The sequence below is a fragment of the Mustela lutreola genome, chromosome 2 (assembly GCF_030435805.1).
Source record: "Mustela lutreola isolate mMusLut2 chromosome 2, mMusLut2.pri, whole genome shotgun sequence".
NCBI lineage: Eukaryota > Metazoa > Chordata > Mammalia > Carnivora > Mustelidae > Mustela > Mustela lutreola.
This window is the reverse complement of record NC_081291.1, coordinates 13683820-13707300: the sequence shown is the minus strand read 5'-3', so window position 1 is coordinate 13707300 and position 23481 is coordinate 13683820. Positions and strand designations below refer to the sequence as shown.

General features: G+C 51.6%; 2 protein-coding genes and 1 long non-coding RNA gene across 8 annotated transcripts; 2 read left to right on the top strand and 1 right to left on the bottom strand.

The window, feature by feature from the left end:
- The first annotated feature begins 1328 nt into the window (after positions 1–1328).
- BST2 (bone marrow stromal cell antigen 2) lies at positions 1329–10506 on the top strand. Of its 4 annotated transcripts, none has more exons than XM_059160444.1 (5): positions 1340–1751; positions 2538–2613; positions 2942–3002; positions 3275–3404; positions 9309–9456. In XM_059160444.1, the coding sequence occupies exons 1-4, from the start codon at positions 1452–1454 to the stop codon at positions 3393–3395; spliced, it is 558 nt and encodes a 185-aa protein (XP_059016427.1). In that variant the 5' UTR covers positions 1340–1451; the 3' UTR covers positions 3396–3404; positions 9309–9456. The 4 variants fall into 4 exon arrangements, with proteins under 4 accessions (XP_059016426.1, XP_059016427.1, XP_059016429.1 ...); XM_059160446.1 differs by lacking the exon at positions 9309–9456 and adding an exon at positions 6268–8164; XM_059160445.1 differs by having other exon boundaries at positions 1346–1751; positions 9349–9456.
- A 451-nt stretch (positions 10507–10957) lies between these two features.
- LOC131823729 (uncharacterized) lies at positions 10958–13226 on the bottom strand. Its single transcript, XR_009350651.1, has 3 exons — positions 12859–13226; positions 12413–12529; positions 10958–11653 (listed from the first exon to the last, which is right to left on the bottom strand). It is a non-coding gene; the product is annotated as an uncharacterized LOC131823729 (long non-coding RNA).
- Positions 13227–13408: 182 nt separating this feature from the next.
- On the top strand, positions 13409–20342 carry CCDC194 (coiled-coil domain containing 194). 3 transcript variants are annotated; one of them, XM_059160441.1, is made up of 4 exons: positions 13409–14258; positions 15330–15426; positions 15834–15966; positions 16541–20342. In XM_059160441.1, exons 1-4 carry the CDS (start codon positions 13935–13937, stop codon positions 16614–16616), a joined length of 630 nt encoding a protein of 209 aa, XP_059016424.1. In that variant the 5' UTR covers positions 13409–13934; the 3' UTR covers positions 16617–20342. The 3 variants fall into 3 exon arrangements, with proteins under 3 accessions (XP_059016424.1, XP_059016422.1, XP_059016423.1); XM_059160439.1 differs by having other exon boundaries at positions 16442–20342; XM_059160440.1 differs by having other exon boundaries at positions 13420–14258; positions 16437–20339.
- The last annotated feature ends 3139 nt before the right edge of the window (positions 20343–23481 follow it).

Genomic DNA, 23481 nt, shown 5'->3' with positions numbered 1-23481 from the left:
AAACTGAGATTCAGGGCGCCTGGGTAGCTCAGTGGGTTAAAGCCTCTGCCTTCGGCTCAGGTCATGATTCCAGGGTCCTGAGATCAAGCCCGCATTGGGCTCTCTGCTCGGCAGGGAGCCTGCTTCCTCCTCTCTCTCTGCCTGCCTCTCTGCCTGCTTGTGATCTCTGTTAAATAAATAAATAAAATCTTAAAAAAAAAAATTGAGGTTCAGAGGGTTTGCTCGGGGTCCTGGTGATGAGGGAGCAGAAAGCTGGCTGAGGACAAAGCAAAATGCTGATACCTCACCATCTTCCCCTCACCCCAGCAAAAGGCTGACACTTTGCAATCTCCCCCCCCCCCACTCCTGGGTGGGACAAATGTGACATTCTTTAGGAATCACCCAGCTATCTTGATGTTAATGGCTTGCCAAAAGGGAAAAGACAACATTGATCAAGCCTCAAGACCTCCGGTATCCCGGCACCTAGTAGGCCCTCTTTAGCATATGAAAACTCCATTGAAACCTCCCTTTCCCTCACCTTCCCCCTCCCCCTCAACCACAGGGTACTTAACCTGCCATCCCCCACAACCCCGGGCAGCAGCTCTTCCTGCCCACGGGTCCTGTCCCCGTGCTTTAATAAACCACCATTTTGCACCAGAGCTGTCTCAAGAATTCTTTCTTGGTCATCGGCTCCGGACCTCACCCCTCCAAACCTCACCTAGGTTCTAGAACTTCATCATTGGGATGGCAGAGGCAGATTCTAGAAGTAAGAGCCTATTCCCTGCGGGAGCCAGGACAGGATCTAGGAGACCGTATTTTGAGGGCTAGGGCGGCCCTGGTGGCCAAGTGGGAAACTGCAGCCTCCGTCCTGGGGTCCCAACCAGAGCTTCTCCAGCCTTCAGTCCCTCCTCAGACACCCTGTGTGGGTGCAGGGGTACTAAGTGACCACCATGGAGAACCTTAAACACAAAAGGTGGCCTCTGGGGTTCGAGCCAGACCCCGCCCCCAGTCCACCCCCCCCCTCAGCCTCAGTTTCCCCAGCTTGGAGCTGAGCCAATGACAGCCACGATCTCTTCGGGTCCTGGGACCCGCGAACACGAGGCTGGCCTGCATGAGACGTTCAGTAACAGCAGTTGTCACCCTCAGTTACGAGCAGGAGAGGGGCGGGAACTTCAGATGGTCAGACTCCGGCTGCTCCAGCTCCCCTCACCAGCCCCCTGCCAAACCGGAAAAGCTCAAGGTTTCAATTCACCGCAAACAACCCACCTTTTTCCTGGGAAATTGAAACTGAAAGCCCAAACTGTTTTTTGCCTCCGGATGCCCCCATTTCAAGCCTCTAGGTCAGAGGATTGTCTCGGAACATGTCATTGGTCAGGACGGCCCCTATGTTAATAAGGGGGTAGCCCCAGCCAGTAGAAGGTCTGAACGTCCTATCTCCTGCCCTAACTCCCTACATCCAGGGGCAGATCAAGATGGCACCAACTTTTTACCATCATTGGCCTGAGCCCGTGACTGAAAAATCAGCGTCCATGGAGCAAAGTCAGTGGTGGGGGTGGAAGTGGCTGAGCATTGGCCTAACCTTGCTGGCACCGGCTCTGTTTGTGGCCCTGATCGTCTTTGCCGTCAGAGCCAACAGCAAAGCTTGCAAAGAGGGCCTCCTAGCAGAGCAGGAGTGTCGCAATGTCACCCGCCTCCTGGAACTCCAGCTAGCCCAAACCCGGCAACACTTACTGGGGGCGAAGGACCAGGCTGCCACCTGCAACCAGACTGTGGTAAGAGACCAGCAACCCCCGGAGAGGGCCGGGTGGTTGCGCGGCCCCCGCAGGTCTAGATGGGGGTGGAGAAACTTCCTCTGGGCCCCCGCATTGGGAGTTGGGTTTTCCCGCTAGGGTTTGGGGGACCTCTAAACTTTCTCAGCGGTGCTGGTCTAGGGCAGGGCTTTAAACGCCCCCAGAGCACCCAAATCCCCACTAGAATGTGGGAAGAGTCTCCAGCCTGTTTTGGGAGAGCTAGCAGCCGCTCTCTGCACCAGAAATCCCATCTAAGGTTTGGGATGGAGACTTCACCTCGTCCAAAAGAAGGGTGGGGCTCCGAATACACCCACCCCATCCCTGGGAGACTATGAAATGTTCACGTGGGTCCTAATATGGGGGGCCTTGAAACTCCCCAAGATATCTAACTTGGGCTCGGAAATCCCTATGTTCTGGGTTTAGAGAAGGACATCTAAGTCTTGGGCAATAGCCCATGAGGTCTGAGAGTTTCCTCGAGGGCTTGGGCATAGGGAGCCTCCAAATACCCATGTGGGGAGCCTCAAATCCCCTATTTCGGGGATCACATCCTTAGTTGTCCTGGGAGGGTGGGAGGTTGTGGCCCGTTCTTAGAGGTGGGAGACCGGGGTGCAGAGAGGGTTGGAGGGAAACCTGAAAGGGCTTTGGACCCGGGCCCCTCCGACCACCGGGCCTGGGGGAGAGATCCAGGGCCCCCAGCAGCAGCTACCTCCACTCCGCAGGCCAGAAGGCCAGTCTCTGATACCCCCCCCCCGCCCCGCCCCGTTCCAGGTGAACCTTTCCGCTTCCCTGGAAATGGAGAAGGCCCAGGGTCTGGAGCAGCTCAGGGGAAGAGAGGAGCTTCAGCGTAAGAAAGCATAAAACCAGGGTTCTGCAGGGGGGGGTGGATTGGGAGGGGTGGGTCAAGCACTGAACTCCCGGGAGGAGGAGGGGCGGGGGGACAAGGTGGGGGGGGGGAAGTCCCAGGGTCGGGGTCACCAGGGAGTGGTCAGAATCCAGTGAAGGGTGGGAAAGGAGGACCCCAGGTTTCCAAGGTGGGGTGGCGTGAGGTTGGGACTGAAGGCGGCGTTGGATCCCAGGGTAGAGCCAGGCAGAGAATGTGGCCACTTGCCACGCCATGTCTGGGCCACCGTGCCACTGTGCTGACAAGGCCCCCTGATTCTCTCCCACCTTAGGAGAGGTTGAGAAATTGAAGAAGCAGCTGCAGGACGCTTCGGAGGAGGTGGAACGACTCAGGTCTGCACCACAGCCCCTGACTGTACCCCTTTCACGACACCTGTCCCCTCCCAAGACCCAGGAAGCCCTTTGCCTGCAAATTTCCCATTGCTCAGGGCACAGAGTTTGAATGCCAACCTTGTCCCTCCGGTCACACCAAGCCTCGAGAGGAAGCGGCCCACTCTCTTCCCCACTGACTTGGTGGGGGAGGAGGGGAGATTCTGAAGGGCGACAAGGCCAGACCCGGTGCAGGCCCTGGCAGCTGCCTCAGCTGTCCCCACATCTTCCCCCAGAAAAGAGAAGGAAGCCTGGAGCAAGGAAGGGGACCCCAGCTTCAGCAGCTCCTCGAAGTCACTCGGCCCCTGGATGGTCCCCATGTGCCTGTCCCTGGGCCTCACTGCTCTGCTGGCCTGAGGCCTGCTGGTAAGAAGGGTGGCCTGGGCTAGAAGAAAGCTGGGGCTGGGAGGGAGGGAAGGAGGGAGGGAGTCTAGGATAGGCCAGGGTCTGGGGAGGTGACCTGTTACAGGGCAGTTGGCAGGGCACAGAGAGGGAGGAGCCAGTGGGGAGCTGGCCCGGAACAGGGCGGGGCCACCTTCTGTCCTCCTCCAAGGCCACCCTAAGTCCCCCTTAGGATGTCTCCTTAGCTCACAGCCTGGACTTTCCCCTTCAAGGCTTCCCTGGCCAGACCAGATCTGAGGGAGCCCCATGGCTGCCTGGTTAGGGGGAGGTGGGCAAGATAGTGGTGGTGGTCGGGGGGAGAACATGGAGCCACTGCTGGGATGGACCAACAGGGCGCTTGGCCCAGGGCTGCCTCCTCCCCCTACCCCCACCCTTGACTTCGCCTGCCCCCAGAGCAGGGCAGGGCATGGGGTGGGGAGTACCTACTTCTTAGTTTCTTGGTTTCCAGAAGCTCACTGACTTCTAAAGTCTTTGAACTCCAAAAAGTAGACACCCCTTGGTGGGGGGGAGACCATACTCTTAAGTTCCTGGAGTGAATGCACCTGGGGCCACCCCTGCAGTGAGGGCAAACCGGCTGACATCTACACCCAAGCTTCCCTGCTCCAGAATGTTCCCAGAGACCCTTGGGGTTTGGGCAGGAGCCATCCCTCTGCCTCCCTGGCCCTCTTCACTGGGCCATTCCTCCCGAGGGAACCCCTCCTCCCAAGAGTCTCTCTGCTTCTTCAAAATTCAGAGCTGCTATCTCGATAGACACTAAGTCGACTTTCACGACTTGCATGGATCTGCCCAGCCTCCATCAATCCTTCCTCCAAGTCTGCCGTGGTTGGGGGCAGCAGGTTCACATCCTGGGAGAACCTCTGCTCTCCAGGCAGAGCTTCCGGGTTTTCCTCACTTTCCCCAGCTTGTGGGAGGGCTCAGGAGTTGTTCTTGGGGCTGCTTTAGGATGACAGAGTCATTTCACCCCCTAGGAACAGCCCCCGCCCCTTCTCCCAGCCCCTCCTCACCAATAGGGAAACTGAAATCCAGAAAAGTTCCTGGACTTAATCAGGGCTTCTGAGCTGCTCAAGGAATTGAAACTTCTGATTCCCAGAAGCAAACCCTTCTCATGTGACCTCCCTCAGTCCTGCCCTGCCCCCACCACCCTGACCCCCCAACCTGTTCTTGAAGCTGGAAAGGCAGGTATTCCAGAGCTGGGTTCTGACTGGAAAGGAACAAGAGCGCAGTTCAGGAGGCTGGCCACCGGGGGAGAAGGCGGACTCTCTTCCAAGAGCCAGCTCCAACGTTTCTGCCCGGCCCAGAGATTTTTCAAGGGATTTAGGGCAGTTAATCAGTTAAGGGAGGCAGTGGCCTGAGATAATTCTTGATTATGTGCAGTTTAGATGGTGCCCACTATGGGCGTAATTACGGCACTCACAGCTCGTGCCTGGGATTCTGGGTCCTTGGTTCCCCCAGGCAGTGCAGACGTGCTGTTCTTTCCAGTAAAGAACGCAGGATCCATAAATACACAAAGGTTTAAACTAAAACTTAGATCGGCTACTAGAGGTCAGAGGGGCCAAAGAGGCTTCACCTCCCCCACCATCCTCAACCCCCACTACCAGACTGTCCCAAACAGGGCTGCCTCCCCACCCCACCCCACCCCCGCCCCGCCAGCCCGTGCCTAGGCTGTCTTCCCATGGTGATGGGGGACAGGTTTGCACAATATGATGGATTCAAACTGTTTAGCTTCTCCTCCCAAGCCCCCACACGTGGCTCAGTAGAAACTTCTCTCCTTTCTAGAAATGCCCCTGTAGGGGCCAAGGATGGGCCGTTTTGGCATGAAGACTATTGAGTAAAAAAGACAGTCAAGGGGCACCTGGGTGGCTCAGTCTGTAGAGCATGTGACTCTTGGTCTCAGAATCATGAGTTCAAGCCCCATTGAGTAGGGCATAGAGCCTACTTTAAAAAATCAAATATTCTGAGTTAAAAAATAAAATAAGGGCGCCGGGCTGGCTCAGTCGGTTAACCATCTGCCTACCTTTGGCTCAAGTCATAATCCCAAAGTCCTGGGATGAGGGCTGCCTGCTCAGCAGGGTGTCTCCCTGTCCCTCTGCCGGTCCCCTCCACTCAGGCTCTCTCTCTCTTTCACAAATAAATAAATATTTTTAAGATTTAAAATCTTAAGTTTTAAAATTTAAGATATTAAAATTAAAGATTTTAATTAAGATTAAGACTAATCTTAATTAAAAATTAAGATCTAAAATTAAAGATCTTAAAGATCTTAAAATTTAAAATCTTCAGAAGATTTTATTTAGGGGTGCCTGGGTGGCTCAGTGGGTTAAAGCCTCTGCCTTAGGCTCAAGTCATGATCCCAGGGTGCTGGGATTGAGCCCCACATCGGGCTCTCTGCTCCACAGGGAGCCTGCTTCCCCCTCTCTCTCTGCCTGCCTCTCTGCCTACTTGTGATCCCTGTCAAATAAATAAAATCTTGAAAAATTTTTATTTATGTATTTATTACAGAGAGAGATAGCAAGAGAGAGAAGACAACCTTGGGCAGCTGGAGAGAAGCAGGCTCCCTGCTGAGCAGGGAGTCCGATATGGGGCTCAATGCCAGGACCCTGGGATCCTGGGATCATGACCTGAGCAAAAGGCAGATGCTTAACAACTGAGCCACCCAGACGACCCAAATAAATAAAATCTTTAAAAAAATAAAATAAGCAATCAAAAATTAGCCTGTCTAAAGACAGAGGGGACACCTAAGGTGAAAGTGTTTTATTCCAAGCACCTCTTCAGCAAGCTCACAGACAGAACTCACAGGCTTCAGACCTTGCCCTGACTCTCCTTTTTCCAGGTCATGGTGCCCCTTGTTCTCAGAAAACAGACCACCAGGGATGCCTGCGTGGCTCAGTCAGTGAGGCGAAGCGTCTGCCATCAGCTCAGGTCATGATCTCGGGGTCCTGGAATCGAGCCCCACCACCAGGCTCTTGCTCAGCAGGAAGCTCGCTTCTCCCTCTCCCTGCTGCTCCCCCTTCTTGTGCTTTCTCTGATAAATAAGTAAATAAAATCTTTAAAAAAGAAAAAAAAAAAAAAAAAAAAGACCGCCACCACGAAACATGTTCTTTTCTAACGACAAAGCACATTCTTTTCTAGTGGGAAACCCACATCCCGGATGAGCCCCAGAAAGAGCCTGACCCTGTAGAAACTTGTCACCTCCTGTTCTACAGGGCCAAGCAAACATCGACTTCCCCCCTCCCCACTCACCCTGCCCTAGAGGCTCAGCTGCAACCCTCTCACACCCTTAAAAGCCTTTATTTTATTTTATTTTAAGATTTTATTATTTATTTGACAGACAGAGATCACAAGTAGGCAGAGAGGCAGGCTGAGCGAGAGGAAGGGAAGCAGGCTCCCTGCTGAGCAGAGAGCCCGATGCGGGGCTCCATCCCAGGACCCTGGGATCATGACCTGAGCCTAAGGCAGAGGCTTTAACCCACTGAGCCACCCAGGTGCCCCCCCCTTAAAAGCCTTTAAAAGGCCCAGCCTTACAGAATCTCACCCAAGAGATTTCTCTCTTGATGTCTGGCCCCTCTTCTCCCTTGGAGAGTAAGTAAATTCTGTCCTGCTTGGGGTTTTAACCTCTGCGTAATTCTTTGCCGCCCAGCCCACCGGCTACCTTAACATCATTTCAAAGCTTTCTTCCAGCTTGGTCATCCTGGGCTTCCCACTATTTGCCCTATACTCCTCTCCCCAAAGACTCCTCTCCCTCTCCCCGGTTCTCCCCACTCAGACTTCAGCTCCGCTGACCGGCCTCTGCCTTTCCACCGACCCGCAGGTGATCCTCCCTTGGCTCTTCCCCAACCCCATCTCCTTCCCCTCAAGACCCTCTGTCACCCCGTCCCCTTCAGCGCTTGCCTCCAGGTCTGGATCCTTCTTCTCCCAACACATGTTCTTCCCAACCTCCCCCCCCCCATTCCCTCTTGGCAAAGTGGCTGGAGCAGAGGGCATGGTTCGGGTCTACCTTCCCTTCTGCTCACCAGATATTTCTCTTATAAGATGTAAGCTTGGCTTTTTTTCCAAATCATCCTGCCAGGTTCACTAAGGAATCTGAGTAATTCACCCTCTCCTCTGGATGTATCATGGAGGGACCTATACAATTAGGAATGGGATAGGGAGGCCACCCAGAGATCAGATAAAAATCCTGCTCTTGTCCTTTTGTTCTCACTGAGGCTCTTCAAAAACTCACCGACCTTGATCCTAACTCTCATGTAGGAAAACTGAACGTAGCTATGCATTTCATCTCCCAGTCGGACCCACATATTAGAAAAACAAAACTAGATAAAGCCCACAAACCCCTCAATCCAAAGTACTAGACCCAGCCTTCAAAGCTTTTAACAGCAGAGAGGAGGAAATCAAAGAGGAAATGAGAAAGGGACATTAAAAAAAAAAAAAAAAAAAAAAAAAAAAAAAGATCTCAGGTTTATCAGCTCCTGCCTTCTGCCGTTACCAGAGCTATTCTAGAAAGGTCTCACCCTGCTGGCTTGACCCAAACATTCAATAAGTCCCCCTGGGTGGCTCAGTGGGTTAAGCCTCTGCCTTTAGCTCAGGTCATGATCCTAAGGTCCTGGGATTGAGTCCCACATCAGGCTCTCTGCTGGGCAGGGAGCCTGCTTCTTCCTCTCTCTCTGCCTGCCTCTCTGCCTACTTGTGATCTCTGTCTGTCAAATAAATAAATAAAAACTAAAAAAAAAAAAGGGGGTTTTAAAAAAAAGACCCCTCCAGGAGCTTGTTACACTTGCAGTAAGCCTGGCCACTGGTTCAAACCATGTCCCAATTAAAAAAAAAACAAAAAAAACAAAAGCAAAAGCAAAACAGGGCCACCCAAAACCTCTTGCCCTGCCTGAAGAGTGATGGGACCCCATCCTCAAAGTAGAGGGCAGACACCTCCCAAAACCTGTCTTCAGATCCCAAACAAGGGGGGAGGGTCAGCCCCATCCCAGGGGATCTCTTGGGGCTTCTTCAGGATAAGGACTGGCACCCCCCCCCCCCGGATCTCCCTGGATTTTCAGGACCCTCTTCTCCCTCCCCCATCTCTGTTGCTGGGGTTCATGGTGTTTTCTCACCCATCAGCTACCCAGCTCTTGTCATGTTCCCTGGGAGATCAAATCTCCCCCAGCATCCAGGATGAGACGTCATGACCAAACTAGAGACTCGCTTTTCTCGGCACCCCGTACACACCCAATCCCAATCCCTGGGACTCCCTACTGAACCTACACATCACTCCCACTTCATTCTCTCCAGTTACGACTCCAGGTCCCACGTCCATAGGGGACACCTCCCAACCTGTCAAGGCCACTCACCTCACCTCCATCACCATACACCTCAAGGAGCCTACTTTTTTCCCTTCCAAACACCAATATGCTCTCAAACCTCAGGCTTGCAGCCCCTCGTTTCCAAATCCCTTTTCTCAAATGTATTTTTTAAACGATTTTATTTATTTATTTATTTATTTGACAGAGACAGCAAGAGAGGGAACACAAGCAGGGGGGAGTGGGAGAGGGAGAAGCAGGCTCCCCGCTGAGCAGGGAACCCAACCCTCAGGGCTCAGATCCCAGGACTCTGGGACCATGACCAGAGCCGAAGGCAGAGATGCCTAAGGACTGAGCCACCCAGTCGCCCGTCTTTCCTCAAATGTACTAAAGCCTACTAACAATCTTTACAATATTCCAATCCCTTCTGACAAAAAACCAGTGCTAGAGACGAGTTCAGGATCTCAGAACGATCATTGAGGCAGTCCTCCCCAAGCCAGAGCCCCCTTCCCCACCATGCCACCCTCCTTTATGTACTTCACTGTCTTAGATCTTAAAGATGTCTTAAATCTTATGTCTTTTGTCTTAGATCTGAAAGACGTGTTTTTCAGTATTTCCCTCTCCCATAGGACCCGGAAACCTTTCCGCCTCAACACGAAACAGTTAACCTGGACGCTTCTCCCACGGGGTCTTCGGGCTAGCCCCCACTTCCGCAGACCAGCTCCGGCATCAGATCTCTGCAACCTCTCCATCCCGATTAGCAGCCTTCTCCCACCTGTGGATGGCCTCCTCTTCAGTCCTGCTGGGCCCACTTCTATCTCTGACACCATCACTGCGCTCGCCTTCCTCAACAACAAAGGTTAAGGAGTCTCCCTTTCCAAAGCCCATTTAATCAACCGTCTGTCCCACACCTAGGATTTTTGCTCACACGGGTACAACCCACCGTATCACCCTGCACAGAGCCTAACTCTCAAACCTACTTACTCTTTGGCAAAGCCCCCACTTGGAAGGGGCACCGCACCATCGTGTACCTAATTCCTGACCAACACCTTCCCAACTCACCAGCCCTCCCACCCCTAACACAGGTGCTCAAGTAGAAACCCAGGCTTGGGGCGCCTGGGTGGCTCAGTGGGTTCAAGCCTCTGCCTTCGGCTCGGGTCATGATCCTGATGAGGCTCGGGCCATGATCCTGATGAGGGAGCAGGAGGCTGGCTGAAGACAAAAGCAAAAGCTGGTGCCTGGCACCCCCCTCTCCATCCGCTCCCCCTCAGTCATATGTGTAGCATCCCTCAGGCAGCCCTGACTGCCATGAACAATAAGCAAATAGTTAACTTGCGGAGATCACAATCCTGCGAGACAGGAATCTCCCTTGCTCTACAAGTGTCCTGGAGATCTACAAACAGGGAATTTACCTTATCAATAGCACAAATTTCCAAAGGCAAATAACTCTCAGTTCCTCAAGCCCTAATGTCTCCCTCCCCACCAGAACTGGAGGGGGCTGAGGTAGAAGGGAATGTAAATGATAGCAGGATCCTAACACCCCACCAAGAATCTCCCAACTATCTTGATGTTACCGGCTGGCCTAAAGACCACATTGATCAAGCCACAAGGGCAAGGCCGCCTCCCGGCACCTTGTAGGCCCTCTTTAGCATATGAAAGCTCCCTTCCCCTCCCCTTCCCCCGACCGCAAGGTACACAACCTGCCATCTCTCACGACCCGGGGCAGCAGCTCTTCCTGCCCCCGGGTCCTGTTCCCGTGCTTTAATAAACCACCATTTTGCACCGAAGATGTCTCAAAAATTCTTTCTTGGTCATCGGCTCCGGACCTCAGCCTACCGAACCTCACCTAGGTTCTAGAACTTCATCAATCCCAGGGTCCTTGGATCGAGCCCCGCATCAGGCTCTCTGCTCAGGGAGCCTGCTTCCTCCCCTCTCTCTGCCTGCCTCTCTGCCTACTTGTGATCTCTGTCGAATAAAATCTTTAAGAAACCCAGGCTTTCTGTGTCCCACCCGCACAGAACTGAGCCAACCTCTACCCTCATCATCCTTGGCATCCTTCCGGGAACTGGGTTAGGCACAGGGAGGAATAACTCATCCTATCCTTACATGGGGACCTTCTCTTCCCTTGAGTCAACAAGTAGCCAATTTCGCTTCCACACTCCCAGCAACACAGAAGCCGACTGATTCCCTGGTGCCGCTTCCAGTCGGCAAACGGGAGAAGAATGAGGCACAAACAAGTCAGCTGCAAGAGATTGGGGAGCAGGGGACAACAGTCGAAAAGACTGCTGCCACGAGCAACTCCACAGTCTCACTTTTATTAGATAGAAACAAGAGCCAACAGAAGGACCGATGATGGTCAAACATCAGTCACGTGTCTTGTGGACAAGCAAGAAGTAGGATAAAGTTTATAGTTCAGCAAGCACATTCAAAGGACTCATCTAACAATGGGCGCTTCTGGGAAGAGAAAGGAGCGATAATGGGAAAGGGAAGCAGGCGGTGTTCCGTTCCACCCTGAGCTGACCGGCGTTCCGGGCTGCCCGCTGCCAGGCTTCTGTGAAGGGGCGGCGTTCCGCCCTGAACCAGCCGAGCATCCCCAGCTGCCCAGCTTCACGGTCATGTATCGTCTTTCTCCCCAAAGACCTGCTGCCAATCTATGTTTTTCTTAAGGCCGTCTCTAAATGTGCTTGGTAACTAGTAAAATCCTCCAGGGGTTATAGTTTAAGTAACAAATAGTTCCGAAGGGCAGGAGCAGAGAAGGTCTTCAAAATCCTCACTTCAGGGTGCCTGGGTGACTCAGGTGGTTCTGCAACTGCCTTCCTTCAGCTCAGGTCATGATCCCGGGGCCCTGGGATCCAGCCCTGCATGAGCTCCCAGCTCAGTGGGGGGCCTGTTCCTCCCTCTCCCTCTGCACCTCTTCCTGCATATACTCTCTCTCTGTGTCAAATAAATAAAAATATATATAAATAAATAAAAATAAAACAAAGTCCTCTGACTTTAGACCAACAGACTGCTTATCAGGGGCATACCGGTGCCTTACTGTGGAAGAATGCTGCTTCTATGTAAACAAGTTGGGTCTGGTCTCAGACAGCCCTGATAAAATTATCAACTCAGCTAGGGACAATGAGGAACAATAGAAAAACTGGGGGCGGGGAGGGGAACTAATTCTCCTGGAAACTAGACATCTGGTCTTGGTTCTCATGGCTCATTCCATTCCCAGGACCTTCGGCGGTTATATGACTGGCCCTTATTTTGGGGATCATGCATTTTAAAATATCAAATCTCTATCCAGGATGGAATCTCAACCCTTCGTAGCTGAGGCCTCAGAAGCTCACACTCAGGCCCCGTGCTCAGAGAGCAAGACCCTACTGATGTCTCTCTTACTCTGGTCCCTCTTGCCTCTGGGTAGGGACAGCTCTGTGCCCCTGCTCAGTGGAAGTAGCTGCAGAAGAATGACCTTCTGGGGGCGCCTAGGTGGCTCAGTGGGTTAAAGCCTCTGCCTTCGACTCAGGTCATGATCCCAGAGTCCTGGAATCAAGCCCCACATCAGGCTCTTTGCTCAGCAGAGAGCCTGCTTCCTCCTCTCTCTCTCTCTCTGCCTGCCTCTCTGCCTACTTGCCTACTACTGTCTGTCAAATAAATAAATAAAATCTTAAAAAAATAATAATAACTTTCTGGGATGCCTGGGTGGCTCACTTGGTTGAATCAGGTCATGATTCCGGGGTCCTGGGATCAAGTCCCATGTTGGGCTTCCCCTGCTTTGCAGGGAGCCTGCTTCTTGTCTCTCTCTGCCTCTCCCCTTGCTTGTGCTCTCTGTCAAATAAACAAATAAAATCATAAAATCTTTAAAAATAAAAGAAGAAGAATGACCTTCCATTTTCCCAAATCAAGAATAATTTCAAATAAAGAGAGGAGGGAATCAAAGTCTTACTCAAAGCCCCCTCCCCAGCCAAGCTTACAGATACAACTCACAGGTGTCTGTAACTGGCCCTGTCTTTCCAGGGGGCCCCTCATTCCCGGAAAACAAACCACCACTACATCACCCAAACACATTCTCCTCTAGCAAGACCAAACCCACATCCCAGACAAGCCTGCCCAGAGCCCGGCCCCCTCCACACACACAGCCCCCAGAAACTTGTCACCTTCTGCTCTATGGGTCCAAGCGTCGACACCCTCCTCACACACCCCCAAGGGCACAGCTGCAACCCTCTCACGTCCTCAAAAGCCCCTAAAAGGCCCAGTTTGACAGAAATTTGGGAGGACATCTCTCTTAATGTCGGGCTCCTCTCCCACCTTGGAGCATGAATGAACTCTGTCCTGCTTGTTGCTCTACTCTTTGTGCAATTCTTTGCGGCCAGCAAGGAGTCACCCTAACGCAAGGGAAAGAGGAAGAGGAAGGGGAAGTAGGGGGAGAGGGGACAGAAGGGAAGGAAAAGAAGAGGGAAGAAGTAGGAAGAAGGAAGAGGGGAAGAAGGGGAGAAGGAAATGGAGGAGGGCCCGGAGAAGACGAAAAGAGGAGGATGAGGAAGGGAAGGGGGAAAGGAAGGGGGAGGGGAAGGGAGAGGAAGGGGAGGGTGGGAGGAGGAAGCGCAGGAGGAGGAGGAGGGGGGAGGGGGAGATTCATTTCCGAGCTGCGGGAAATCGCGCGCTGGAGACTGACCTGGATCTGATTCGCGATGTAAGCTCGCCCCCTGGCGGCCTAGTGGAGAACGGGCAGGGAGACGGGACCGATTCCCTCCCGCGTCTGCCCCCCTGACCCTCACAGCCAGTCACAGGAAGCGGTGACAGCCATAGCCAGGTCGACCTCAGTCGGTCGGTAGCCTCCTGTCTTGTAGCCTCAGTTTTTCCATGAACACAATGGGGAGCCTTGGCGAGTACCCCCAAGGCAGATGGGTGCTTTGCGAAGGTGTGCTCACATGGTTCCCACTCGGCCGACTGGGGCAGGAAATCCGACCAACCCCACTTCACAGTCGGGGAGACCCTGAGGCTAGGAGGACAGCACATGGGGTGCAGAGGCAGGAGTGGAACCAAGGACCTCCCTCCCCCCAAATCCTGTCCTGGCCTCATGTAGCCTAGGCTGGCCTCTGGCGGGGGTCCAGCCCCTCCCAACAGACTCGGGAAGCCACGGTGGGCGGGGCGGAGCCGTGGGTGTCCCTGGCGCCCCAAGGTGCCAATTAAATACTCGTGGCTGTCTGGAGCCAGAGCTGTGGACGGCGGCATGGCCGAGCTGGGGCCAGAGCCGGGACGCGCGTGGAGGGTGCTAGCCCTATGTGGGGCTGCGGTGTTCCTGGCGGCGGCAGCAGCTGGGGCGGCCCTGCTGGCCTGGAACCTGGCCTCCTCGACCTCCCGGGGACCTCGCTGCCCAGAGCCAGGGGCCAATGCCACGGCGCCCTCCGAGGACCTGGCGCCTGAGCTCGAAGAACTGCGGCGACGGCTGGCAGAGGCTACCCAGCACAAGGAGGCTCTGGCCAGACAGCTGGACCAGGCCAACGGAGTCGGACGGGAGCTGGAGGAGGCACTAAGGGCCTGTCAGGGCCGTCAGGTTGGTGGGCAGGATGGTGGGCTGGGGAATCCAGAATTGGGAGAGGGCATGCACTCACATCCCCAGGGCTGCCCAACCCCACCAGTGCATTGGTTTCCCTAATTCTTCAACTGAGGGGGGCAAATGACAATAGCACCATAGTCCCTTCCAAATCCACAATACCAATTCCCCCTGGAGTCTACCTTCTGACCAAGAAGGTCCCCACGGTTCTCTTTGCGTAATAGCTGGTGATTCTTAGGGAAGCCCCAGACCCCTGAACTCACCTGGGGAGGCCCCGTGCTAACCCTCTCCTTAGGGTGCCCACTCAACCTCCCCCAGCCAGTGTCCAGGGGCCCTATTTTGAGAGAGGGACATTCACGTCACCTGTAATTAGGAGGCTAAAGTTGGCCTCTTGGGGGAGGTACTGGCCAGGTCCTCCCTTTTCCTCTGGCCACTCCTTCAAACTCTTTCTTAACCCTTCCCAGCCCTGGGCCTTGCAAAAGAACCATCCTGAAAGTCCCAATCTTTCCTTTAATGACTGTTCTCTATTTCTGTGTACCAGGCCCAGCAGGGACTGAGCGGTGTGAATTCTAGAGCCAAAACAGACCTCTACCCTTTACCTGCCTGCCTAAGAGAAGGGCCTGAGGCCACTGAGGTTAAGAGTAGCCTGCTCTGGGTTCAAATTCTGACTCTGCCCTTCCGTGGGAGATATTCTGAGGCCAGGCCCATTGTTTTGAACCATGTCTCCCATAGCGGAGGGAGCATACTCCAGAAACCCAACCATTGCCAACCACCAAACTGGCCTGTATTGGTCTGAAACCCTAGTCAGTGAGTATAGACGTAGCTGGAATTGGAACCGCAGTCTGACCGCAGAGCTAAACCGTTTCCACATCCGGTGGCTTGGAGTAGGGGGCAGTGGACCTGGACAGAGCAGCAGTCACCGCTGGGTATGGCAGGCCACTTGTGTGTTTTCCAGCCACAGGACTCCCAAAGGACATTTCCAAATAAAGTTAAGGGAAAGAGGGGAGACTTCACTTCTTCTCTCCCCGCCGCTTCCCACCTCTCTACACTCCTCACTTCTCCGCTCCTCAGAGCCGGCTTCAAACCCAACTGATGACCCTGAAGACTGAGATTGAAGAGGCCAAGGCACAGGGGACCCAGATGGGGGCTGAGAACGGGGCACTCACAGGTGCGTTGGGGCATAAGACGGTACCAGACCTGGGGTGGGAGGAGCCTAAAAGGTTCCTGGTTACGCAAATGACACGCATGGGTGCAAAAGTAATGTAAAGGACATGCCAATAAACGCGAAAAGTTATGTAACATACGCACATAACACTCAAAAGACCACGCAAGTGTCACACAAACAACGCAAATACAACAAAATAGGCAAACACCATGAATGACTCCAGAAAGCGATACAAACCTACGAAAATCTCTGCCAATGACACGTAAAGGTCTTGCAAACAGCACACAATTTTAATTCAAATAAGGCAAAGCTGCAAATAGTATGCAGTCTGTAAACTCGAGCGACTGCGTTAGCTGGGCAGGGGCGAGGTCTCGAGGTCTCGGAGCTGACCCCGCTCCCCGCTCCCGCAGAAGCCCTCGCACGCTGGGAGGCGGCAGCCATGGAGTCTGCGCGGAGGCTAGACGAGGCACAGCAACGCGCACGCGCGGCCGAGGCCGAAGCCGAAGCTTGCGCAGCCCGGGAAGCGACGCTGCGCGAACGCGCGTGAGTGAAGGGCGGGGACCGGGGCGGGGCCTGGGGATGGAGAAGGGGTGGGGCAGTGTGGGCGGGGCCTTGGGGAGTTGAGCGATGAGACCGTCAAAGAGGCGATCCTAGAGTTGGAACCTAGGGGTGGAGAAGGATGTAGGTTCTCTGGGGGCGAGGATCTCCTTGTGGGGGCCGGCACTCTGGAGACATTTGTCCCTGGGGTCGGACTTACATGGAGGGCCTTGGGGAAGGGCAAAGAGCGGGAAAGGATGTAAGGAAAAGGTATTGAGAGAGAGGACGGGATCTGGAGGTGGAGCTCCTGGAAAGGCGCTGGGAGTCGCTGGGGAGGGGTCCCAGGAATGGCTGGGGGTAAGAAAGGACAGGGGATCCTGGGGAGTGGGGTTCTCAGGAAAGATGGAAGAGTACTGAGGGGGAGGGGAGAGGGGGATGGAGGAGGGGACTGAGGGGCTTCTCCCCACGTTTGTCAGGAAAGCCCTGGAAGCCGAGTTGGGCCCCCAGCGCAAAGTGCCGCAACCCCGATCCCGCTCCGTGTCACGACCCCGACCCAGCCCCCGTTCGCGCTCTCGCCCAGGACCCTCTGGGGGCTGCCGGAGGCCAGCGCGGCGCGCACGAGGGTGAGTCGGCCCCCAGCAGGAGGAGGGCTCTGAGGCCAGGAGGGTGCACACTGTGGCTGGAACATGTAGAGAGGTGCCCCCGCTGGATAAGATGCTCCGTCGACACCCATCAACGCTCAGCTTTAGATTCAGGAACCACTCTGAACGGAAACTACAGAAAGGAGACTCCACCCTCTCTCTCCAACCATCTAGTGTTTATTTTACAGGCGGGGAACTGAGGCCCATTTGCTAACACAATGAGATAAGTGTTTTGGGACTTAAGCCCCTTCTAACGACAGCATTGATTCATCCCACAGACATGAAGACTTAGGGTCCAGCCCTGGCTCAAGAGTGACCTGGAAGGGTCACGTCTCCCTTGTGGGCCTCAGTTTACCTTGTCTGTAAATTGAGTGTTTGGAATCATGTGTAGCAAGCCAGCCTATCTTTGACAACAAAAACTGACCAAGATGGCATGACGGGAAAACTACAGAGTCCTCTTCCTTTGAGGAGGGTATGAAATTCCCAAATGAAATTTTAGCAAAAAGAATTAAGCAACACATTTTAAAAATACATCACAACAAAGGGGACTTAGGTCTGAGATGCAGGGATTGCTCAAAATTCACAAGTCTGCTAATAAAATTCACCACACTAATGGATCAATAAGAAAAGTTCTGAAAATGGCCCTCTCAAAATGAGGGCCAAGGTACGGATGACCACTGTCAAGTATTTAATATTGTTCTGGAGGTACTAGCCTATGCACTTAGACAAGGAAAGAAAAGAAAGAAGAGGTATGAATATTAGGAAAGCAGTAGGGAATTTATAGTTTGGATCATATGTAAGCATTGTTTATGTAGGTCAAAAATAATAGAAATCCCAACAATTTCATATGGCTCAATTTCACATTGATTTTATCTTTTAACTTATATTTGACATAACTTCAGATTTACAGAAAAGTTGGAAGATTAGTACAAAGAATTCCTGGACACTCTTCCCCCAGAGTCCACAAATGTTACCTCCTTTGCTTTATTCTTTCTCTCTCTCTTTCTCTGAACCTTTTATGAAAAACTTGCTGAAATGATGTCTTGTTACGCATAGCACGTGAGTATGCATTTCCTAAAAACAAGGGCATTCTCCTACATAATCACAGTATAATCATGAACATTGGAAAGTGGACATTGATTGATAAAACACTATTATCTCATCTACAGACTTTATTTTTTTTTAAAGATTTTATTTATTTATTTGACAGAGAGAAATCACAAGTAGATGGAGAGGCAGGCAGAGAGAGAGAGGGAAGCAGGCTCCCTGCTGAGCAGAGAGCCCGATGCGGAACTCGATCCCAGGACCCTGAGATCATGACCTGAGCCGAAGGCAGCGGCTTAACCACTGAGCCACCCAGGCGCCCTCATCTATAGACTTTAATCAGACTTTGCCAACTGTTCTCATGACATCTTTTATAACAAAAGAATATCCCGGCTCACACATTGTATTTGTCAAGTCTTTCATCTTTTTTAATCTGGAACATTTCTCAGGCGGTCTTTGCCTTTCATAACACTGGCATTTTTTAGAGGCCTGGACAGTCATTTTTTGGAATCCAAGTCTGGGTTTGTGTGTTATTCTATAAGATTAGTTTTAAGTTGGCATTTTGTGCAGGAAAGCCTCATAAACAATTCAGCCTAATGTTATGATCTTCTGGTAGTATGATTTTATATACAGAAAACCCAAAAGAATTAACCGAAACTTTCCTAGATTTATTTCATATAGATATTTATACCCAGGAATAAATTAATTTCCTTATTACTAAGGAGTTCTTATAAATTAATTTTTCAAAAATATTAAGGCGAAAAAAATTTTTTGAAAAAAATTTCAAAAAAATTATTACTCAGGCGCGAGGGGCGCCTGAGTGGCTCAGCAGGTTAAGCCTCTGCCTTTGGCTCAGGTCATGATCCCAGGTCCTAGGATCAAGCCCCAAATTGGGCTCTCTGCTTGGCAGGGAGCCTGCTTCCCCTTCTCTCTCTGCCTGCCTCTCTACCTACTTGTGATCTCTCTCTCTCTGTCAAATAAATAAATAAAATCTTTAAAAACAAAAACAGTTTGGTAGAAAAAAATGGGCAATGAATATAGACAGTCAATTCATAGAAATATAAGAAAAAAAATTGCCCAACCTCACTCCTCAAAAAGAAATGCAAATTGAAGCAATGTGGTACTACTTTGTACCCATGAGTCTGGCCAAGATAAAAACAAAGACAAATCACAATGTATGCTGTGCTGGCAATACCGTGGGGAAACAAGTAATCCCACAGGGTGCTGGTGAGACTGCTCCTTGGTACGACCACTTGGAAGGCCAATTTTCTAGAAAATTGAAAGTGCATATATCCTTTGCTTCATCAATTCCCCTTCTAGAATTTTCCTACAACCATATTTACATGTGTACAAAATGATGGACCAGGGATGCCTGGCTGGCTCAGTCCATAGAGCATGCCGCTCTTGATCTCAAGGTGGCAATTTCAAGATCCACTTGCGGGGGGGTGGGGTGAAGCCTACATAAAACTAAATAATTAGAAGTTGGTGGGTGGCTCATTAAGCACCCAACTCTTGATTTCAATTCAGGTCATGATCTCGGGGTCCTGAGATTGAGCCCCACTCAGCACAGTCTGCTTGTCCCTCTCCCTCTGCTCCTCCCCCTGCTCTCTCTCTGAAATAAATAAATAAAATTGTGGGGGGGGGGAAGAGGGGCACCTGGATGGCTCAGTTGGTTAAGCGGCCGCCTTCAGCTGGAATCCAGCTCGCATCCAGGCTCCCTGCTCTGTGGGGAGCTTGCTTCTCTCTCTCCCTCTGCCTGCTTTTGCTCTCTCTTGCACGCTCTCTCTCTCAAATACATTAAAAAAAAAAAAAAAAAAAAAGATGGGGCTCCTGAGTGGCTCAGTTGGTTAAACATCTGCTTTCAGCTCAGGTCATGATCTGAGGGTCCTGGGATGGAGCCTCGCATTGGGCTCCCTGCTCTGCGGGGAGCCTGCTTCTCCCTCTCCCTCTGCTGCTCCCCCTGCTTGTGCTTTCTCTTGCTCTCTGTCAAATAAATAAATAACATATTTTTTAAAAAGAAAGAAAGAAAACAAAAGAAAATAATGGACCAAATGCAATGCAGAACCCTGGGTTGGATCCTGGAACGGAGAACCGCTTAGTAAGAAGATCACGTGCAGTCCAGAGTATAATTAATTTAAGGTACTGCAATTAGTTTCTTAGTTTTGACGAATGAGCCACAGTGGAAAAGAGCTTAACCATGGAAGAAGGCGGATGAGGGCTATTCAGGGCCCCTGTGCTATTTCTGCAACTTTTCTGTAAATCTACAATTGTTCCAAAATAAAAAGTTTACTTCTAAAAAAGAGGCAAAGGGTAAGGGGAGCGGAAAGGATGAGATATATTTTCACATCGCGTTAAGTACAAAAAACTGGAAACCACCTCAGTGTCCTCCACTTGGGGACTGTTTCCGTGAGTGTCCATCTGTCCCCACAGTATCTGTCCCCACGGTGGAAATTCCCATATGACTGTCAAAGGAGCCAAAGCAAACTTCTCTGAGAACATTAATGTAAAAAGCAGAAAAGTGATCATTTGTGCGCATTTTTCAAAATGCAGGGACGGAAGAGACTTTTACCCAAATGTCTCTGAAGGAAACACTGGTCACTGTGGCTTCCGGGGCAGGAACTGGGGGGGGTGGGGTGGAGGTGCTGTCTCATGTTTGTATACCTTTTTGTAAAGTCTGCATTTTAAGTCATGCTTATGTATTACCTTTAAAATAATTAAAATTTGTTTCTAAAAATTCCTAAGAAGCTGGTGTTTGAGGGCGGTGGAAGCCTCCTTGGACCTCTTTCCCCCACCTCATCCAGTCCTGTTCAACATCCCCGCTACCACTACCCGCCCCCCTACACCCCCCCCACCCCCCCACCCCCCACCCCCCGCCTTGGAGGTACCAGATCTGGGCCTTTACCTGGGAGGGACCCACCTGGAGGGGGAACTGGAGGGCCAACTCCCAAGGACTAAGTGAGGCCCAGGGGAGGAATGTCTAACTGCTTAGTTCTCCTGACAGCCACCAGGGGTCGCCCCAACTTGCCCACCCGGTTGCCGCTGGTTAAGGTCTCGCTCAGAGCTGGAAAGGTTAAGGGTTTGTGTGAAACCTCCCCCCACCCCTACCCCCCAACTCTGGCGTCAATCCAGAAGTGAGCAGGAAGTGGCTTCTCCTTGGAGTCGGCCCCAGCTGGAGACCAAAAGACTGACCCTGCTTTGTCTGACTTAAGATCTCTTGGAGGGCGCCTGGGTGGCGCTGTCTTAAGTGTCTGCCTTGGGCTGGATCAATCCCTGCATCAGGCTCTCTGCTCAGTGATGAGTCCGCTTCTCCCTCTCTCACTCCCCCTCTGTGTTCCCTCTCTTCCTGTCTTTCTCTCTGTCAAATAAATAAAATAAAATCTTAAAAACAAAACAAAACAAAAAGACCTCTTGGGGTCCAAGGGTAAAAGGGCTGGGCTCAGGGTTGTAAATGGGATGTCAAACATGTAAAATCCATTTACTCTGGTAGCTTCATCTTGGCCATACCACCGTACCCCTGAAAATCAGTTTTGGGGTTGGAGGGAAATAGGAAGCCAAGGCAGGTGTGTGAGCAGGAAGGGCACCGTTAGATCTGGTGTCAGAAAGAATTAGGACGAGAGGGCTCAGACCGAGGGCTTTGATCCCCCAGGGACACCATAGGACAGGTAGTAAGTAGGTGGGGACAGAGAACAAGCCCAGGCGCCGCCACATCACCCCCCCCTCCCCTCCCCCCTTTGCTCTGAGGCTCCCTGAGCTGCTCATGGAAGTAAATAGCACTCCTTGGTGGGACCACCTCCTGGACTGCCTGCTCCCGCCTCACAGGGCCAGCCGTTGCCCTGTTCTGCCTCCCACTCTCTATTACTCAAAGTCTCTGTCTCTCTCTTAGTCTCCGTCTCTCTTTATCTGTCTCCACCCCAACCCCCGCATACCCTCCTAGGTCCCTGCCCTGGTTTCCCCTACCCTTGTCACCCTGTCGCCCCCACCCCATGGCTGCAGTAACAATAGGAGGGACAGAAATGGGAAGCGTGTGGGGCACCTGGGTGGCTCAGTGGGTTGAGCCTCTGCCTTCATCTTGGGTCATGATCTCAGGGTCCTGGGATCGAGCCCCGCATCAGACTCTCTGCTGGGCAGAGAACCTGCTTCTCCCTCTCGCTCTGCCTGCCTCTCTGCCTACTTGTGATCTCTCTCTCTCTCTGTGAAATGGATGAATAAAATCTTAAAAAAAAGGGGGGGGGGAGGAAGGATGGGAGGGAGGAAGGAAGAAAGAAAGAGAGAGAAAGAAAGAAACAGAGGAAAAAAAGGGGAAGCGTGACGCGGCTGTAGGCAGAGAGCACCTAGGACAGCGGCAGCCTGAGCCCTCCAGCACCCCCAATCCCAAGTAAGGAAAAGGTTTGCCAGGCAGGCACTTGGGTGGCTCAGTCCTTAAGTGTCTGCCTTCAGCTAGGCTGGGGTCCTGATCCCAAGCTTGGCTTTGGGCTACCTGCTGAGCAGGGATCTTCTTCTCCCCCTCCCCCTCCCTCCCTGCCCTGATTGTGCATTCTTTCTCTTTCTCTCGCTCACTCAAATGAATAAATAAAATCTTTTTCTTTTAAGATTTTATTTATTTATTTGACAGAGAGAGAGCACAAGTAGGCAGAGAGGCAGGCAGAGGGGGGGGGGGGAAGCAGGCTCCCTGCTGAGCAGAGAGCCCAATGCGGGACTCGATCCCAAGGACCCTGAGATCATGACCTGAGCCAAAGGCAGTGGCTTAACCCACTGAGCCACCCAGGTGCCCTAAATAAAATCTTTAAAAATAAATAAAATGTTTAAATATTTTATTCACTTATTTTAGATAGAGAGCCAGGGTCAATCCCTGGACCCTGAGATCATGACCTGAGCCAAAGGCAAACACTTAACCGCACTGAGACAGCCAGGCGCCCCTCTGTGAGAGCTTTTAAAAATCTCGTGTCTTCTTGAGAATTTCAGTGTCAGTTTTAGGGAGTGACACAACGTTGACTTCCTCATAATACTTTTCCCTTCTCTGCACAAACAAACAAATAAAACCAAACTGATGGTTTTTAATTTAGAGAACATACCAACAGAAACTGATGGTTTTTAATTTAGAGAACATACCACGAGACGAAAGTTTAAAATCAAAGCCTGATTTGGGGATGACCCTCCAAGGGAATTCAGAGGGGCTCATGTGCAGAATTTCCTGTGACCGTGACAAACTGTTTTCAGGAAAAACCCAAGTGCTCACATCAGGACCAATGCATTTGACCTCATGCGAATCCAAAGACCTGTCATTGGCTTCCTCCCGTGGGGATTTTTGTGGCCAGGGACACAGGCAAAATGTGTTCGGAAAGTCTGTTTTTAGAGATTTTAGACACCGCTGGCAGGAGTGTTGAAGGAAACCACCTCTAGAGGACACAGTGGTGACCAGCTGTCAAAAATCTAAGATAAAAATGCTTTGGAACCCAGCAGTTTCATTTGTGGGGATTTCATATCAACTCTGATTTTGTTGAGCGAAACAAAACATTTAAAAACTGTCTAAATGCCCATTGATAATTATTACGGTAATGTCTGTGGCGAAAACCTCAGCATCAGGCAAAAGGAATCAACAAATCTTAAAAACAGCATGTTAAGCAAAAAGAACAAGTTTCATCGTTACTTTTTCCATTTAAAAAAATATAGCTAATATAACAAAGTATTCAAAAAAGAAACAATGCTAATCGAAGATATGAGATCAAATTACCAAAAAGAGATAGAATGTTGCTTTTGAGCTTGATAGGAACGATGTTAGGGTGTACATTCAAACCCCTGCTTCTAGGGCACCTGTGTGGCTCAGTCCTTTAAATGT

Bases quoted from the DNA above. Each gene is read 5' to 3' on its own strand.
- BST2 (XM_059160443.1), top strand. From the start codon at position 1,452: ATGGCACCAACTTTTTACCATCATTGGCCTGAGCCCGTGACTGAAAAA. The intron at 1,752-2,537 runs GTAAGAGACCAG...GCCCCGTTCCAG, and splicing joins CCACCTGCAACCAGACTGTG to GTGAACCTTTCCGCTTCCCT. The intron at 2,614-2,941 runs GTAAGAAAGCAT...CTCCCACCTTAG, and splicing joins GGGAAGAGAGGAGCTTCAGC to GAGAGGTTGAGAAATTGAAG.
- CCDC194 (XM_059160439.1), top strand. From the start codon at position 13,935: ATGGCCGAGCTGGGGCCAGAGCCGGGACGCGCGTGGAGGGTGCTAGCC. The intron at 15,427-15,833 runs GTGCGTTGGGGC...CCGCTCCCGCAG, and splicing joins TGAGAACGGGGCACTCACAG to AAGCCCTCGCACGCTGGGAG. The intron at 15,967-16,441 runs GTGAGTGAAGGG...TTGTCAGGAAAG, and splicing joins GCGACGCTGCGCGAACGCGC to CCCTGGAAGCCGAGTTGGGC.